The sequence below is a fragment of the Salminus brasiliensis genome, chromosome 16 (assembly GCF_030463535.1).
Source record: "Salminus brasiliensis chromosome 16, fSalBra1.hap2, whole genome shotgun sequence".
Taxonomy (NCBI): Eukaryota; Metazoa; Chordata; class Actinopteri; order Characiformes; family Bryconidae; genus Salminus; species Salminus brasiliensis.
The window spans coordinates 16,132,776-16,150,813 of NC_132893.1; the positions used below are offsets into that span (position 1 = coordinate 16,132,776).

At 42.0% G+C, this 18,038-nt stretch overlaps 3 protein-coding genes across 5 annotated transcripts in view; 2 read left to right on the plus strand and 1 right to left on the minus strand.

Annotated features, from left to right (window-relative positions):
• The window catches only part of cltca (clathrin, heavy chain a (Hc)), a 41,233-nt gene extending 39,630 nt beyond the window's left edge, over positions 1-1,603 (plus strand). The window contains exon 32 of the mRNA XM_072658562.1: positions 129-1,603. Coding sequence (XP_072514663.1) covers positions 129-265 — 137 coding nt within the window. The 3' untranslated portion in view covers positions 266-1,603. The remainder of the gene's footprint in view (positions 1-128) is intronic.
• A 442-nt stretch (positions 1,604-2,045) lies between these two features.
• ptrh2 (peptidyl-tRNA hydrolase 2) lies at positions 2,046-3,961 on the minus strand. Its single transcript, XM_072658566.1, has 2 exons — positions 3,921-3,961; positions 2,046-2,672 (listed from the first exon to the last, which is right to left on the minus strand). Exon 2 carries the CDS (start codon positions 2,662-2,664, stop codon positions 2,155-2,157), a length of 510 nt encoding a protein of 169 aa, XP_072514667.1. The 5' UTR covers positions 2,665-2,672; positions 3,921-3,961; the 3' UTR covers positions 2,046-2,154.
• A 1,427-nt stretch (positions 3,962-5,388) lies between these two features.
• LOC140536642 (vacuole membrane protein 1-like) overlaps positions 5,389-18,038 on the plus strand; it is a 60,552-nt gene continuing 47,902 nt past the window's right edge. For 2 of the 3 annotated variants that reach the window (XM_072658563.1, XM_072658564.1), the window contains exons 1-4: positions 7,025-7,130; positions 9,286-9,421; positions 10,339-10,429; positions 12,319-12,429. In XM_072658563.1, coding sequence (XP_072514664.1) covers positions 7,040-7,130; positions 9,286-9,421; positions 10,339-10,429; positions 12,319-12,429 — 429 coding nt within the window. In that variant the 5' untranslated portion in view covers positions 7,025-7,039. Of the gene's footprint in view, positions 5,430-7,017; positions 7,131-9,285; positions 9,422-10,338; positions 10,430-12,318; positions 12,430-18,038 lie in introns of those variants that run through there. The other variant, XM_072658565.1, reaches the window with a different exon arrangement.

Here is an 18,038-nt window from a genome sequence, read left to right on the forward strand (position 1 = left end):
AAAATAAATAAAAATGTCTGAACATGGCTTGCATCCTTTTTTGAAACTCTGTTTAGTTGAGACTTGCTTCGACCCTCACTTTTTAACTGCCCCCCCCCCTTTTTTTTTTTCTTTTTCTTTCCCTACAGGCACACCCCAGCTGATGCTGACTGCAGGTCCAAGTGTAGCCGTACCCCCACAGCAGGCTTATGGCTATGGTTACACAGCACCAGGCAGTTATGGCCAGGCTCCTCAGGCGCAGCCTGGCTTTGGTTATGGCATGTAAGGACCACCCCTGCACCCCTCTTGAAAATGCTGCCGCTTGGTTCGGCCCAGCCCCTCCATCCATTTCCCCCTCCAATTTCTTTACCAGCCCTCCTTGCCTCCTCTACTCCCTTCAGGAGATATGAGCGAAGTTATTCTTCTACCTTTTTTTAATGTTTTTTTTTTATTATTATTTCCCTATACAATGTCATGAAGGACTCAATTTTATTTCTGTATTGTCAAAAAAAAATGAAAAGTTTGAATCACCAGAAATAATTGTTTTCCACATTCCATGCCTCTGTTAGATTCCCCCTCCCTCCCATTTCCATTTCATTTTTAAGGGGAATTGTTTATGTCCAACGTGAGAACTTTATGGGAAGACCAACTTGTCTATTGAATAAAAGTCTTTTTGTGAAGCGTCCGATTTGCACTCTGTAGTGAGAAGAGAAAACTAATGTAGAATCTCATGTTGGTGTGTGTGTGAGCAGCTTGTTCAATTTGTCTGTCAAATGCATTTAACCGTTGTATATTCTGAGAACAGTGAAGTGTTCCAAAATATTTGAACACAGTGACTGTCGCTTCCATGAATAAACACTACTTAAAGTACCAGTAATACTATCTACATGGAAGTGTGGTGTTCTACATATACGGAAATTGTTTTAATGCATTTAGATATTGATTTATAAAGTGAGTTGGATCCCCCCCCCCCCCCCGACCTATGCCGCTTGCTATGGTAAGACTGTGGTAAAGGCAGCCAGCTCTATTTTTTTGTTTTTGTTTTGTTTTTTTTGGTCCCCCTGCCATGTTTGAGATCATCTTTCTGTGTGCAGTAGGCAGTGCTCTTCATGTGGGACCATTCCATTTAGAGAGGGATAATAAAGAGAATACTATTATACAGACCTGGGTGTGTCCCTCTCCTCCTATTGCTGTGGGTGGGTGTGTTTGTGTGGATGGGCTGGCTATGATGGTGTTTAAAACCCCTCTTTTGAGTGTACAGAGAGAATAAGAAAAAAATCTATGAAACATGCAATCCTGCCAGTTTCACCTTAGCGTTTAGAGAAAAACAATTTGGTTTAAAGAAAAAAAAAAAAAGTATACTCCTTTAAATTAACTATAAAATTTGCTTTACTTCATATACTATATAAACCATGCACATATGTAGATTTGATGTGTGCATAAGACTGATAACCATGAATAACCTTCTCTCCCAAAATGTAAACAAAGGCTTCTCAAAGAAACGTCTTGTGCAAACTGCAATAAGTGGCTTGCATTGCTCCAGTCTCTTGTTCTTGTTTTGACTCATACTGCTGCTAAGACAGTAACTCTGGCTTATGATTACAAATGTTTTTTTTTTTTTTTTACCTTAATACCTTACCCAGTGGACAGGACTATTTAGTGATGCACTGCAGAGAAAGTTCCAAGCATATAATCTGTAAGAACATTAACATAAGGTGTCAGATTTAAGTTTGGTATCCATTTCACATTGGAAATAAGGGCCAATTAAAATTCATGCAGTATTGTAGATCTGATGACCATTAAAAGTGGTCACTAACACAAACCATTGTTGAAACTGCAAGTAATGGTCTTACTCAAGCTGCGGTTGCACAGGTTCCAGTACTCATCCAGGTCTCCGCTGAGTATGTACGTTTTGAATTCTTTGATGTTCATGATTTAAACATGCCTGATTTAATCTGAAGCTACAAGACCCGTCTTTGTATATACACATTTAAAATGCAAACAAATGTACTCATGGAAAAGGTGATTTACTTGCTTCTTAAAATAAATGGTCAAACTGAAAAAACTCCTGTGTTATGCCATTTTAATATTGTATTTTATAGCAGATGTATATATAAAAAAAGGGAACTTTAATTAGCATATTCTAGCAAACGTTATCTGTACTGAATTCCGTGTCTAGAACAGTTTCAAGTGTCCTGTTACTTTGTCCACAAGATCTGCAGGTCCTGGTCCAATCCCAAGAACTGTCCTTGAACCTGGGGCAATTTGGGTTCTTCCAGCATCTTGAATCAGACTGACCGGGAGCCCAACTTCTTTTGCATGGGTCAACAACTCTAAAAGGCACTCTTCATCCGGTGCCTTGACAACTACTTTGGGCTGACCGCAGTATTCCCACTGCTTCAGAAGGTCGGGATTTCTGCGCTGGACCTGCTTGTATGCGGACACTGCAGCGTGGGAGCACTGAGCTGCCACTTTGCCTTTGCCCATTTTGAGGTCAGTTCGGACTACCAACACCATTTTGAATTCACCGCTTTCACCCATGATGCTGTTTTCGCTGGCATTTCCGCAAGCTGCCATGAGGCCATGGGCAGTTCTGCTGAGCCGGCCTCGAAGGTACCATCCAAGGCAGAGTCCACAACCAACCCCAGCTAGTATGCCCAAGGCCAAGGGACTGTACGAGTCCATCTCGAAACCTAGTAGCATTGAAAGAGTTGATATAGGCATGATTAAACTGTACAAATTTACATTGTTTAACTGTACAAGAGACAGCCATAGCACTCTTCCGACAACCTTGCTGCCACCAAGGTCTCGCCAGCAGTCTTACTGGCTACTAGCTGCTTTTAAAGGAAATGAATTTGCTCTAAAGCTGTAGCTACTACTGTTAAAGTCGTTATTAAGTTTAAATTAACCATGCATTAATAGCAGCACTGCTAAAAGCAGACATAACTTAGTGGGGGAAATTAGTTTATATTTAGTATACATATTTTAGAGATTAAATCAGGGGCCACCAATCTTATCCACAGAGGGCCTGCATGGCAGCAGGCTTTCTCTGCAATAAAACAGAAGCCAACCTGGTTCCAGCTGTTTAATTTAGTTGCTCTTGGTGTTCAAATAGTTGATTAGTTAGCGAGCTGTATGCTTGGCTGGAATGAAACCTGCAGCCACGTCGGCCATCTGCGGTAAATTTGGTGACCCATGACTTGAACAAATCTATTATTGGCAACCTGTGCTTTTACCCATGGCTCAACAAGGGAAATACTCTTAGTTTGGTTTATAGGTGGGAGCTAAATTAGATGAGTTTCCACAACACTCGAGTCCAGCTTTCCGAGCACTGGTGATTTACGGTCAAATAATTGATTCGCGCGTCTTTGCCTGATATTACGATAAATGTACGAGCAGAGAGCGGGAGAGTAATGCGTAATGTCAGGCGTATACGCGCATTCAGATTTAAAGCACAGGGCACATTTAAAGCACGCTTAGCATGGCTCTAGTACCAATGTGGTAAGCAATGGGTAGTCTGTGATTTACCACAGTAAATATATCAGAATAATAGTTATATAAATATCAGCTGACTGACAAAAACTCTAACAAACGCTTCTGCGCCGTAATCCCTAAATGGCCTTAGTTCCAAAAAAGTTTAAAATACTAATACACGCCTAATCGCACAAAAGTTTAAATACACAGCAGCAATACAAATGTTACAATCTTGAGCAATCACTCATAAAATATAGCTAAAGAAAATCAGTCATCCCCGTAAATCCAGCCAAAGCTAACCGGCTAGCTAACTCCACACCGATAGCGGACACGTGTCTCAATACAAACAATATTAGAGCACTGTTAGCTGTCGACAGATCAAGCTCCATTTTTCAGGCCACTACAAAGCTTGATTTACTTCATCCTTTTTTTTTTTTTTTTTTTACATAATCTTTAATCTCTCTCACCGTAATGACCGTCACTGCCACTTCTTCTTGCACAGTGCAGCGTCCCTCGCTGATGACATCACGAGCAACGGGTCGCCCGAGGAAACCGCTGCGATCTGCGATCTACAAAACAAACGCATAACGTGCCCAGCCCGAATCTGTATGTACTAATGTGTTGGATATCCTGCAAGCTACAACTCACTAATAATGATTTGAAGATTTGTGAACCGCCATAGAATAAAAATATGTATAAATATTTATACATTATAATATGCTCGCATGGAAACTAAATTTAACCATACTGAAATCATATAGAAATAATAATAATAATAATAATAATAATAATACACACATAGACAGTTATATATAGACAGTTATATATATGCATATTTTGAAATTATATCAATACTTACAGAAAGAGAATTATAAAAATTGTTTACCCAGAAGGGCATGGAAATATTTTGTAACACAGAAAAACGGTACAACAATCAGCGGTGACTTTACCATGATATTAGATGCATTGGGATTGACTACGCAGGCTCAGGTAAACGGGCCGGTACCATCCCCGATCCACCGAGTTCGTTCAGTCCCCAGATTGGTCCGCGGCAACCGCATGAGCGGAAATGGATGTCTCAGGTTGAGCGCACGTATTCGCACAGAGTTGCGGCGACCTGCGGCTGCAGTTTGACAGGCAGACAGAGAGGAAGGTAAAGGTTACTGTGAGGAGTTGTGGTCTGCTGCTTTAACCGCGCAACAGACCAGTCTAAGCGGTGCAGGTACATCTGCTGTTTATTCTGCTCGTGTGAAATAAGCACAGTGAAGCAGTGGACATTATTGTTGTGTTTTTTAACTGTGCCTTTTCCCTCTGTTTACTAGGGTAGTTGTTGACTGCTTTAATCAGTTCATTCATCTTTGATATGTGTGGGATTGGAAAGGAATTAGGTGTGGGTACTACATGTGAATTGTGGCAAGCTGCTGTTAATGTGATTTGTGGCTTGATTTATGCTTTTCTGATAAAGTTTAAAAAGACGTTGAACCATTTTTCATGCTGGTTTTTGTATGCGAGGACAGATGTGTGAATGAGAGCTCTGACACTAGAGTTAAATAGGATGACAGAAGTGGGCCTGCTGTTAATAGTTAGTTTACATTTCAGAGATTGTAATGTCAGATTTTAATGTTGCTTTTGTTCACAATGAGTTTTTTCCCCGGTGAAATTCTGCAAAACCATACGTACTGTACAATCAACTGACTAAATGGGCTGAGTTTAGCTCATTTGGAAGGTATTTATTTTTTAACAGTTTGTTTCCAGAAATTTGCAGTTTACAGTTCTACTGATCTGTCCAGATTTTCCAATAATGTGTGTAACGTGTGGTGCAAAATTGTGCACTGTAGACCATGTAGACCACCAACTTGGATTTCTTTACAACAGAGGTGGCCAATTCTGGTCCAAGACATGTGCCACCCTGGAGAGATCAGATCCAACACACCCAATGCTAATATTCGCCCTGAAGGCCTTCATTACCTGGTAAGGTGTGTACCTTTGAGGCTTGGAGCTAAACTCTGCAGGGTGGCAGATCACCAGGGCTTATCTACAACACAAATACAGTTATTTTATTCGCTGAGTAAAATAAACAGGGAACCTACACGTCTTCTGAGTGTTCTGTGTGCAGATGCTACAGGGCTGATATTTGATAACATATTTATTGTACTACACAAGCAGAACGTTTATTGGATTGATTTTATCTACAAATTAATGTTACATTTATTTTATATTTTATATCTTTATCTGTTGTTAGATATGTACCTAAAAATGTTAAATCAGCTTAGTGTTGGTCATTTGACATAGGAATGGTTGTAAAACATTAAATGTATTTCATAACAACACAAGGCCTACTTAGCAGTGACGTCTTTGTGACCGTGGCGGTACAGATTTTGCAGTTGAGGTGTTGCTCTGTGCTTCAGTGGCACTTTTTAAATGTCTTTTAAATAGAATATATAATGGAGTATATCTCCCATGCCTGTGTGGGACATGAGTGTGCGGTGTGCAGTGCAGTGCCTAATTTTGAGGCCATATTAAGGGGCTGCTTTAACTGATTGAGCACTCTACAATCTGTGCTAGAATCGCTACGTGAACCCTAGGGAGTGAACCTAATTTAAGGCAGTGTGAGGAAATCAAATTTCCTGCCACTCTTTTGTCTGTGTTCATGGACGATGGGAGACATAGAAAAGCAGGTGTTAAGAAGAGTTTGTGTGTTTGAGAAGGACTGTGGTACCCAAAATATGTGCACTAATTAACCTACAGGGGGCCTGAATCTGCCCTGTAGTTAAAAAGGCTGTGTGTGAGATTGCTGATTCCAGATCAGTTTTGCATTTTAGCACCCAGTTCCGGAAATCAATGAATCAAGGAAGCCTTAAAGTAGTCCTCATGTTTTCACCACTTTTTTTGGGTAACATTCATGGTAACAGACTTTTCATGTGTGTTTAGCATGATGAGGAGAAGTGGTGTATGTTTATTTATATCTGAGATCAGAGAAGCAAGGCTCATGGTCCCTGACTGCCATTGATCCAGGTATGGGTGAAAAGAGATGTTGCATGTTAAGGTGCCCTGTGGTATCTGGCGTTAGCAAGATGTTAAATGACTGTTACACTTTATACCCAAATCCTTTACACTCAGCACTCAACCAACACACACTGGCAAGAAACAGCAGCCAGTTTTACAGCTCAGCCAGAAAGGACCATCCACCAGGAGGATTGAATTCAGCACTAGAGGCATTGACCTACTTTAACCAGACCATATCTGGGCATACTGATTTGTTTTAGAGTAACCAATTTACATGATGTCCATGTTTTTGGACTGTTGGAGGAAACCTACACAGACACAGGGCGAACATGGAAACTCCCCTCCACCCAGATAGGGACTTGAACCATATAGCAGTCCATATACTGTATGTTTCTATATCCTAGTCATGTTATAACATTCCGTAATAAACCTTTTCCTTTTCCCCATTGCTATCCATGCTTAGTTCATTGCCAAGCACCCTTCATTGACCCCAGCACATAAATCAAATTAGAAATCCCATTCCTGAGCTATAATTGTCTTCCTTTTTTTCGTCCCCAGGTCTATTACTCCTTTCACTAAGATGGCTGACAATCAGGCTGATTGTGAGCATCCTCAGAGGAGAGCTGGCATTAAGGAGCACTGCAATGGGAAGTCTGCTGCCAAGGAGGCAGGTAAGCCCTGGAGACCCACATTGAGTGTTCTCATCATTGAGTGTTCGACCTGGGTGAGTTTATTGTTGAGTTTAATGGAACTCTTCAGCCACAAGCAATAAAAGTTCATTTTATTTTCACAAAATAAAAATTCTCTGTGATTCAAATGTGTACACTGGTCCCTCAAAAATGAAATGTTACTTCAATTGCTATGTGTGCGTGCTTCATTTACTTATGTTTTATTGTTTATGTAACAATTTATGAATGACATAGATTTTTGTGACCCTTTTAAAGGTGAACATTATGTAGCATTCGTACCTTAAAATGAAATTGACTTCAAAACATTTTAATTTTCAATTGACCTGTAACAGGGAGAATAGCGTCTCTATCATTGCCACTCTGGGCTTGGTACACCGGCAGCTGCACTGTGGGCAGGACAATGCTCGCGAGAACATTGTAACACTGTGGGTCATATTTGTATAAAACCCTGTAACAGTACTCAGTCGGCATGCTTCATTCACTTTCAGTGCCTGCTCTGTATCTCAGAAACGTGTGGCCTTACGACTACATTTCCTGACTAGGGGGAGCACAAGGGTTATACTCAATAACTATTGGCTCCTCTAAGCAGCTGGGTAAGGATTTGAAAATCAAGCTGATTGATGTCCACAAAACATGTTTGTGTGGCATTGATGTCACAGAATGATTATTTTGTAAAGAGAAGCATCTTTTAAAGCTGAAAAGGGTTACAAAGTTATTTCAAAGACTTTAGAAATTCTCCAGTCTACAGTGAGGCAAACAATCTACAAATGGAGAAAATTTGGCACTGTAGCTGCTCCGCCAAAAAGTGGGCGCCCAGTCAAAATGACCCCAAGAGCACAACAGAGACTCATCAATGAGGTAAAGAAACAACCCTGAGTGACAGCCAAAGATTTGAAGGCATCATTGGTACATGCTTACATCTGTGTTCATGAGACTTGTCCTTGAACAAGCGGGTGTCTATGGCAGGACAATCACAAAGGAAGCCGCTGCTTACTAAAAAGAACACTGCTGCACAACTGAAGTTAGCAAAAGACCGCATTGACACTCCACAATGGTACTGGCAAAATGTTTTGTGGACAGATAAAACAGATTAAATCATGAGGCCTGCTTTGCTGCATCAGGGTCTGGCCATTTTACAGTCTTTGAGTGGAAGATGAATTCCCAAGTGTATCAAAAAGTCTACAGGATAATGAGAGTGAGAGTGTCTGTACGTCAGCTGAAACTCTGTAGAAGTTGGGTGATGCAACAGGACAATGACCCAAAATAATGGCTTATTAAAAACAAAATCTGCCTTTTGGAGTAGCCAAGTCAGAGTCCGGATCGCAAACCTATAGAAATGCTATAAATTGACTTGAAGAGAGCCATACACATGAGGTTTCCAAGGAACATGACGGAGCTAAAGCAGTTCTGGCAGAAAGAATAGACTAAAATTCCTCCTGAATGATGTGCAGGTCTGATCCACAGCTACAGGAAGTGCCCGGTTGAGGTTATTGAGACCGGGTGGGGGGGGAACAACCAGCTAATCATTTCAAGGGTTCACTTAATTTTTAAACTACCACTTTGAATGTTGAATGAGTGTGTCCAATAAAGACCTGCAAGATCATAATTTTTGTGTTATTACTTTAGGCACATTATATTCAGACTTTATATAGATCGACTTTATTATCATTCAAGTTTACATTGTACAGTGTGCAATATGTCGATCCGCTTGACTTTGATAAGGATCAGATCACATTTTATGACAATATAATGCAGAAAACCATAAAATTCCAAAGAGTTCACATGCTTTTTCTTGCCACTGTAAATACTGACAATGCAAAGCATTTGCCCTTGAAGTACACTCACCAGCTTTCCAGGTGAAAGCTGTGATTCCTAATCAAGTTCACCTCTTAAATCTACTTAGGAAGATGAAGTGTAGAAGAAGTAGTTTTAAGAAGACTTTTTTTTTCATATACGGTCACGTAAAATGTGAGAAACAACATATGTTGTATGCAATATATAATTAAATCCATTCAAATCTAGTAGGATTGTATGTGGGGCTGTCTAATGTAGCCTTTGTTCTTTTTGTCATTGTAGTTTGTATTTGAGTGTGGCTTTGAGCATGGGTATGTGTCCTTGTGTGTACATGTGTGTTTAGATGCTGCATCCCTCGCTGAGCTGAAGCAGAGGGATAAACAGGAGAGACTTACTCTAGTGCTGTGGAAGAGGCCTGCCCTCACCCTTCACTACTTCCTCCTGGAGATGTTCATCGTTCTGAATGGCTGGATTAGAAGGTAAGGAGAGCAGAGGCCATTTTCACAAACACTTGGATAAATTAGGAGATCACATCCTGGCCTGTTTTAAATACAATGGTTTGTCCCTAATTGACTTTCTACTGAACAACATTGAGCATTGAGCTGTGGAGCAGTGGAACTGCGTTCTCTTGAAAGACGATGCTCCATCCATTACTCTCTTCTTCTCTTTTTTGACTTCTGAGTTTAGTCCTTTGGTCACTGGTCAGAAACTGAAACATCACATTTTTGCAGTGCAGAAGAGGATAGGCAGTGTCATGCCCTGACAGAACTTATTAGTCATATCTTCACATTGACACAAGGGGGAAACGATAGTCCCCCTTTTGGCATTCAGGGTAAGTGGGAGATTTTAATTGGGCGACTCACAGCACCGTGAGAATGACGCGGCTGTGTTTTTTATATGACTAACTGTAGCTTTCTCAGCCCACAGCGCGAACTGCCGGCCTATTCCCCGATATTGCTCTCCGCTGACGCAAATGCCTCTGGAAAGTAGGTCAAGCTATGCTGTTAGCTAGTGTAGGATTTTATTTAAAAATACTTGTGTTTCAGTGGTGAACATAGAATATGAAACACAGTAGCTGCTACCAGAAAAGGGTCTGAGTACAAGAAACAAAGTTGTTGCAAAAACTTATATATGTCATGTCATGTATGTTGTGAATTAACTTCACCTAAAATGTCTTTGTCACACCTACTCTTCACTGCAGAGTACTGTAATAGGCCAGTAGATAACAGTGAGGGAGCAGGGAAAGCCCTTAATGCTGTTAACATGGATCAAAAGCTTAGAACGTTTCCTCAGATGGCCACTGATTTGTTAGTGTGTGTGTGTGTGTCTATTTACTAAACCCCTCACACTTCAGCCAGCAGTCTTCCTCACCGCCTTGCTCCTCTTCTTCCCTAAGGCTGTGGCAGCAGAGAGGAACTGTGTTCGCTTTCCTGCTGCTCATCTTCCTCCTCTTCATTGCCTACTACATCGAAGGAGCACATCAGAAAGTGAGCTTAACACACACATTATATAAGCGTTATACAAGCATAGGCAGAGATGCTAGTCATGGCTGCAGCTTCAGCTGCCTTCAAAGAAAGCAGAGGCCAGACTGAATACTCCAACTTAGTAAGGCATGTGCTACAGCGATTGCTGTTTTAGTAATAAAACATGTGGCTGATTGATGACAAACTCCTCACTTACAGCAATTTCATTGTGTTCTTTATTTTTAACCAGGTCTGGCCAAGAGTGTATGTTTTATGTGTCTTATTTTAGAGTCAGAGTATTTATTTTCAGTTCACTTTTTCAATAGACACTGGCACAAAGCAGCTTCACAGAAATCTCTTCATTTCTGGTTGATTTTCCATTGCTGTCATAATAGTGTTATGCAAAGTCTGTACTGTGTCCATTTATGTTAACGTATGATGCAGAGAAGGGCACAATATAACACATTTAAAAAAAAAAAATGCCTGTGGACGCCTATCAGTCGCCATATCAGAAAAGCCATTTCTAAAAAAACACTACAAACAGAGCCATACATGTCCAAATGGAGACCCCCCTCTTCCCATGAGGAGAAACCGTTCCATAATCTCTCAAAGAAAAAGGAGTAAAATCATTCATAAAGTGACAAAGAACGCAAGAAAACACCTAAAGAACTGCAGGCCTCTTGTGCCTCAGATAAGGTCAGTGTTCATGACTCAACTTTAAAAAAAAAATGCTGGGCAAGAATAGCTTCCATGGTAGATCAGAAGAGTGAAAATCCTAGCTGAAAAGAACACAAATGGTCCTCCTTCTCTCTGTTCTGAAACAATGTGTTCTGGACAGATAGATCTGAAGTTGAGCGTTTTGGATAACTGGACACCTTGTGTGTGTATATATATATATATATATATATATATATATATATATATATATATATATATATTGTCCTTTATAGATAAAGACAATTTCAGATGGAATATCATTCATTGTTTGATATGTGGGCAATTTCAGGAATTCCTGTAAGGGTCAAACACTTTACCAGGGCACTGGACATTGGCCCTATACATGCGTATGACTGTATGCACAGTTCTGTACTTATGGGATTGTTTGCCGTTTTTGAACTTAGCTAAAACACTAAACCTAACGCCAGCCCTGTCATCAAAGTCGTAAAGGATGCCAGGCAGACAGATTGGATGTACACGGTTGGTAGGAAGAACTTTAGAAAGCTCTCGATTCACATGAGGAGGGTGGATTCCTGGTGAGGCAGTGCTCTGCATTTCGCCAGAAACCCCTAATGTTCCCGTAATAATCCCAACCCGTAAATTTCCCTGCGACTACGAAAACAGCCCCCTCTCCACCCCCACTCCTTCACCGACAGGCACTGGCCCGTCCGACGGGAAGCGCCACACGGAGAGATGGAGCAGGGGAATAAAGTGAAAACAGGAGATCTAGAAAGAGGAACCAGAGTGTGAGCGAATGAGCGCGTGAGTGAGTGAGAGTGTGAATGCGTGAGGGGCAGAGAGAGAGAGGGAGAGACAGAGATAGAGAGAGAAGTGCAGTAGGGTCTCGGCTGGCTGTCCTCGCGCGCTGTGTTGTGTAAGACTTGGCTAGCTGGACTAGAATAACACTCTTATTCTCTCTCAGTGTTCTGAACTCTCTCACCCTACAGCTCTGTCCTCCCCGCACTCAGCAACAGAAAGCAACAACAACTCACAGAGGTGCCCTCTCGCTCTCTCTCTCTCCCTCCCTCCCTCTCTCTCTCTCACTCACTCCCTCCTTCCCTTATGTCGCACTTTCTCTTTCACCTCTCTACCTCTACGCCTTCCTCTCGTTCACCCCTGTTCCCTTGCCCCACGCTTGTGTGTGTGTGTGTGTGTGTGCATGCACACGGCTCTCACGCGCTGCTCTGTCTCGTCAGTATGTGCGTCTGCTGGAGAAGAAGTGCCTGTGGTGCGCCTACTGGCTGGGCTTGGGCATTCTCTCGTCCGTCGGACTCGGCACTGGCCTGCACACCTTCCTGCTTTACCTGGTGAGTGACCGCCCTGATCCGGACTCGGTTTGAGTTGATCATTCCTTCATGATCTACTAAATTCACTGTCGTTTGCTTTTGTCGTTTTCATGCTGATGCTGATAGTCGCACATGCAGTACTGCGCACGCACTCGTACTGTAGGCTACCTGTTGTTTACGTGCTGTTTGGGGGGTTATGGATAAAGTGTGCTAAAGGAACAAGTGTGATCTGATTGTGCACGTGGTCCGCATGATTGAGATGCATTGAACTTGGACATTTCACGCGGTTAAGTCAGCATTTTGGATGGTGTTTGTGCGCGCATAGAGCGATAAAGGGACTCGTTTGGTAACTTTGTGTGCGCGTGTGTGTGTGTGCGCGCGCGCGCGCGCTCGCTGGTATGGCACACAGTGTTTGGGATCAGTTGTCATTTCACGAGCACTATTGGAATGGACGAACTCACTGACCCTGAGTTTAGCTGAGTTCCCTCCCTCCCTCTCACACGCACTTCCCTCTCTCACCCCGTCTACCTCCCTCACCCCGTCTCCCTCCTTCCCTCTCTCTCTTTCTCTCTCTCACGCTCACTCTCTTATACACACTCATCCCCTCCCTCCGTTTTTTCTCCCACTCTTTTCCTTACTCCTTTCTTTCGGTAACCCCCCCCCCAGCCGCACAGCCGAGTTTCTGGGCTGACATGTAGGTGTTGACGCTGCAGCAGATTGCAGCTCCGCTCCAAACATCTGGGTGTTCAGGCTGTCGTCTTAACGCTCAGTCTGCGTCACTGTCTGTTCCCACTCGCTGTCGCAGCTCGACAGCACCCGTGCACTCAATCGGCGAAGAATGTACTAGAGACTTCCTCTGGAAAGCTTGCTTTCCTGTCCTACATGTAACGAAAGAATCTTTTTTTTCGAGTGACTTTTTTTTAAGAAGCGTCATACGTGTTTTCTGATAGAGCTTTGGCGCCACCTACGGTTCAATTGTTGAAACGATCCGAGGGCACATGGTGTTCTCTGCTTTATCTTGATGTTCATCAACAACTGAAAGTGGGTGTCTCGCAAACCTGTGTGATCTTGTGTAAGCCACTTCAGATCTTAATCGTACTTGGCATCTCGAGAAGCGTCAGTAGTAAGTCAGAAGTACGTTCATATTTATCCTGTTATCTCAGTAAACTGACGAACATTTTTGTCTAATAAGCAGAGATGCGTGTACTGTTATATGGAAAGGTTACTGGATGAACTCATGAGAAGATGATGGATGTGGGTATGGGAGAACGAAAAGTTGTGCATATGTACATTGTTGATTCCTCACATAAAACTCTTTTTTTACCATTTGACATGGTTTGTTGTGTGAAGATACCATAATGACCAGAATGAACCAAGAGAATAGGAATGATCCAAATTGACACATTTTGGAGATACAAGGTTTTTGAGTGAAAGTGACAATGTGTGTAGCTGGAAGAGAAAGGGTGGTCACCAGTTTTTATATATACTGCCAGACTTTATGTCCAGTTTTAATCAAGTCTAATACTTTCCATCAGAAGTACTTGATTAGCTGAATGAGGTATTTTATAAGGTATGGAGGTGAAACCTGCCGGGAGGTAGATGTTCAGGTTTGTGACCACAGAATCTTCCTAGATTAGTATTGCAAAAGTCAGTCCTGTGGACTCTATGTGCTGAATGTTACTGTGTTTACACTACTCGTACACACTTGGCCCACTTGTTAGTTAAGTAGTTGGATGAGGTGTGCTTGATAAGGAAACAAACAGAACTATGTAGAGTTTAGGGGTCCCTGGAACTGGAACCCCCTGCCCTAGAACCCACATTCAAGTAGCCCAGTAGGTGGCGCAATTCACCAACTTGTGGTTTATGCCACGGACCAGAGCTCAATTCAATACCAGTCTAAGACGTTCGAGGATATTGCAGTCATATTAAATGTGATATTTGATTGTCAGTCTGTCCGGTCGTGCTTACAGCCTGCACGTGATGCACATGCTGTTGTAGGTAGCGAATTTAATACAGTTCTGGAAGAGCTCAAAGTACATAAAACCCACACACGGCTCTGACTTTTATAGTGGTCTGAAAACCGCGGATGATAAAGTAGGGCAGCGCGCATGCAGTCAGGATTATATAAAGCTCAAGCACCTCTTGAGGGCGTTTCTTTGTTAACTTCCAACATCTGGTTCAAGCCGTTTCATAAACCTTTTCATGGGCCTGTGCTTCCGAATGGGAGTTTACATACACACAAGATTTGGATTCCTCTTGTTTTCATCTTCTGATTTATTGAAGGAGACTTTTGTAGTTTCCTTGTGGGAAATTGTGGAGTAGAGAAAAATGTACTGTTTATGCCTATTTAAACCACACCAGTGCTTTGATGTAAGCCTAGAATGCCAGAGTGCAACTTGTAGTATCGTACTTGTCCAATAGAGGGTAGAATAGGCAAAAGAATAGAGTAGATGGCAGGCGATAAGGTCCCCTCCACTTGTCTTCCCATCATCAGAGCATAGGGGGCATACGCAACTCATCCATCGAGTGCGCAATAGAAAAATGAAGGATCACTCACACACACTTGCACTTCCCCTGTTCCATCTGTTAAACTTGTGTATTCTGTTTGTTCATGCCTTTTATGACAGAAACATGAAATAAGACTTAACTAAGACAGCATGTGATGTCAGCTCTCACGATGGCTGCTATGTCTGCGCAGTAGACGAGACATGACTCATCATCTTTTTCCTCTCTCTCTCTCTCTTTTTTCTCTCTCTCCCTTCCCTTCATTTTCTTTCTCTTTTCTTTTCTTTTCTTTTCTTTTCTTTGAGTCAATGTTTCTTTTTTTTTCTTTCTTTTTTTTTTAAATAGGAGTCAGAATAACATGTTATTGCTCCCCTCACAGGGCAGCCACTCAGTGTGACTTCAAAGAATCACCGCCCACCACCAATCTTCCACAACCGTTTAATTGCCTGCCGGGACAGTGTCTATGGACGCAGCCGACGCTGTGCCTCGCTTTGTTGCTGTTTTGTATCCAGAAGTGCTAATTCATCTTTGTCATGCCGAGGCAGATGATGGGATGAATCAGGAGCAGACGGCAAACCTTGCGAGTGATTTCGTATGAAAGTGATGTTCTGACTCAGCCTCCATTCAAATTATGCTGAGTAATCACAGCTGTCATTAAGTTATTGTGGTCAGCACAAAATTACAGCGCTTCACTAAATCGGCAACAAAAAAAAGCCATTATGAACCCATTATATTCCACATTGCACACATTTGTAATGGGATGAAAGCCATAGTTTGGGAGATCCCCTGTCTGTGTGTTTGTGTGTGTTTACATGTGTTTCTCCATAGTCACCCCACACCATTTGCGCACACTCGTCCTGTGTGTGACAGAACGTAATTTGTGGTGTTTCACTGTAAGCAGACCTCTAAAGGATCTAAGCCGAGGGCTGAAGTGGAGTCAGTGTGTTTAATTGTGCGGATCTGATCAGAAGTGCACTGCTAACAGCAATGTGCTTGGTTAATTTTTGATTTTAGTAAAAAAAAAAGAAAAAAAAGAAAAATTCACCTGGAGCACCTAATGCAGCACAGTCTATTCAGTTCTGAACGGTCATTGAACTCTGGACGGCGATGTAACCTGCTTTACTGGGTGATTTTTTTTTAATCCATTATTCATGTGCACTGGGACTTCTACTAAAGTGTAGAAATATCAACTGATGAAAAAGGTGTTTTATTTTTTGCCGTAATATTTATTAGTAAAGGCAGTGGCTTTGTATAGAACCATGAACTATACAAACAAACTTTTAGATGCTTGAATGTTTCATCAAATACTATAAAAACCCCTTGTAGATTTTGGAATCTCTAACCTTTTTTCAGTACTACTACCCTTTTCGCTGGAGTGTAATCATGCTTAATGTAATATCTAAAGGATACATGTGGTTTTCATACAGAAATCAAAACATTGTGATTTTTCCTATATTAAAAGTCTAGTAAGGGATTCCCTAAACCCCACCACAGTGTTCTTGCTCTGTGTTTTCTAAAAATGAGCACAGTAAATCTAAATGCTATTTTACTGGAATTTAGTGGGTGTGGTCACTGATGCTGTTCAGAGCCCTCGCCATTACAGTAAAACTGGCCCACGTTACTGACCGGGCCTTTAAGGTCTTTGCAGGGCGGAGAAATTACACGGTACAGGAGGTTTGGGTAAACACAGGCTGACTGAAACATGCCAAAAGCCTTGAAAACATAAGCCAGAATCCCGAAGCGTCTAAAATAACCATAGTTTCTCTCTGACATATGTAACTCACAGACTCTTTGACAACGGGCTGTTTGTTGCGCGTAGCTTTGCTATATGAGTCAGTGTGCAGCGTAACTGTAAACTTGTGTAACTGATATAGTCTTTGTCTGTAAAAAGAGAGAAAAAGGGAGGTGTCCGAAGATTGTCCAGTCAGTCATGTGATCAGGGCCTCACAGCCTTTAACCCCTCACTGTACCCCATCCCACAGTTTAAGCATGACCGCCCCCAAACCACCTGCAGTGCCTCTTGCACACACACACATCCCTTTGTCTCCATACTCTGCTCACAATGGGCATCTCTAATCATGCGTGCCGCTTTGTGCTTGTGTGCTTGGCGGCTTTCCGATACCTGTTCGCCTCTCTGAAACGTTAGCACATTCATAGGTAGAGGAAATACGAGGATTGCAAGGAAGAGAGGGAGTTTGGTGTTGGCCAGTTTAGAAGGGTGATCGGACAGGTGTGTGTGTGTTTGCATGAGCGTGCACAAATTCTCTTTGTGTTTGGGTGTGTGTAGGTGTTTGGGTGTGTTTGATTTCCTGTGTCATTTCTCTTGTGCTGCATCCAGTGTGTATTATGTGCATGCGCATGACATTATGAATCAAAAGTGAGTGGGTTTCTGAGGGCACGGCATCTCACCCACAACAGAGCATGGTTTGCCAAGAATCCAAACAAAGGGTGTGTACCCAAGCCATCTTGGTAATCCCTGTCAGCGCGTGCGAAAGTGAAGCGAAGTTGTAATCTCTCAAATAGTTCTGTAAACCAGTTTGTTAACCCCTTAACCTTAAATAAGCATATTATTCATTTCATAGGCTTTACATTTTATTATTGTCATGGTCAAAACCAGAACCTCGTAGTTTTACAGGAGAAGAAAAAACATGTCATTACATTTCTAAGTTTGTAGATCAGTAGGTACTACATTCCTAGCAATTTCAGAACATTTCTGGCATATTCATCATTCTTTTTTCACACAACGTAAAGCCAATGCCCAAACCTTTGTAGTTATTAGACTGTAGTTGTTAGTGTGAGTATTGAAGTTTGCAGTACATGCAGTTGGCATACATGTCTGCCAAAGTCAAATCTAAATCTATTTATACAAGCTTGTGTTTAGGTAGCTTCAGAGAGATCCATCTGGCTTGCTAGGAGTTAACAGTGAGGCTGGATTCATTGAGCTTTTGAAAATGTCATCCGCCTGCATGTGCCACTTCTGTTCACAAGGCGCTTGTCTCTCTACCCTCCGTCCGTGATGGAAAAAGCAGACAAAAAGTCTTTAGTTTCCAAAGGAAAATCACAAGTGTAAGACACAAATGCCCTTGATCCTTCATTCATTCTTTCGTTCATTTATCCCTTCGTTC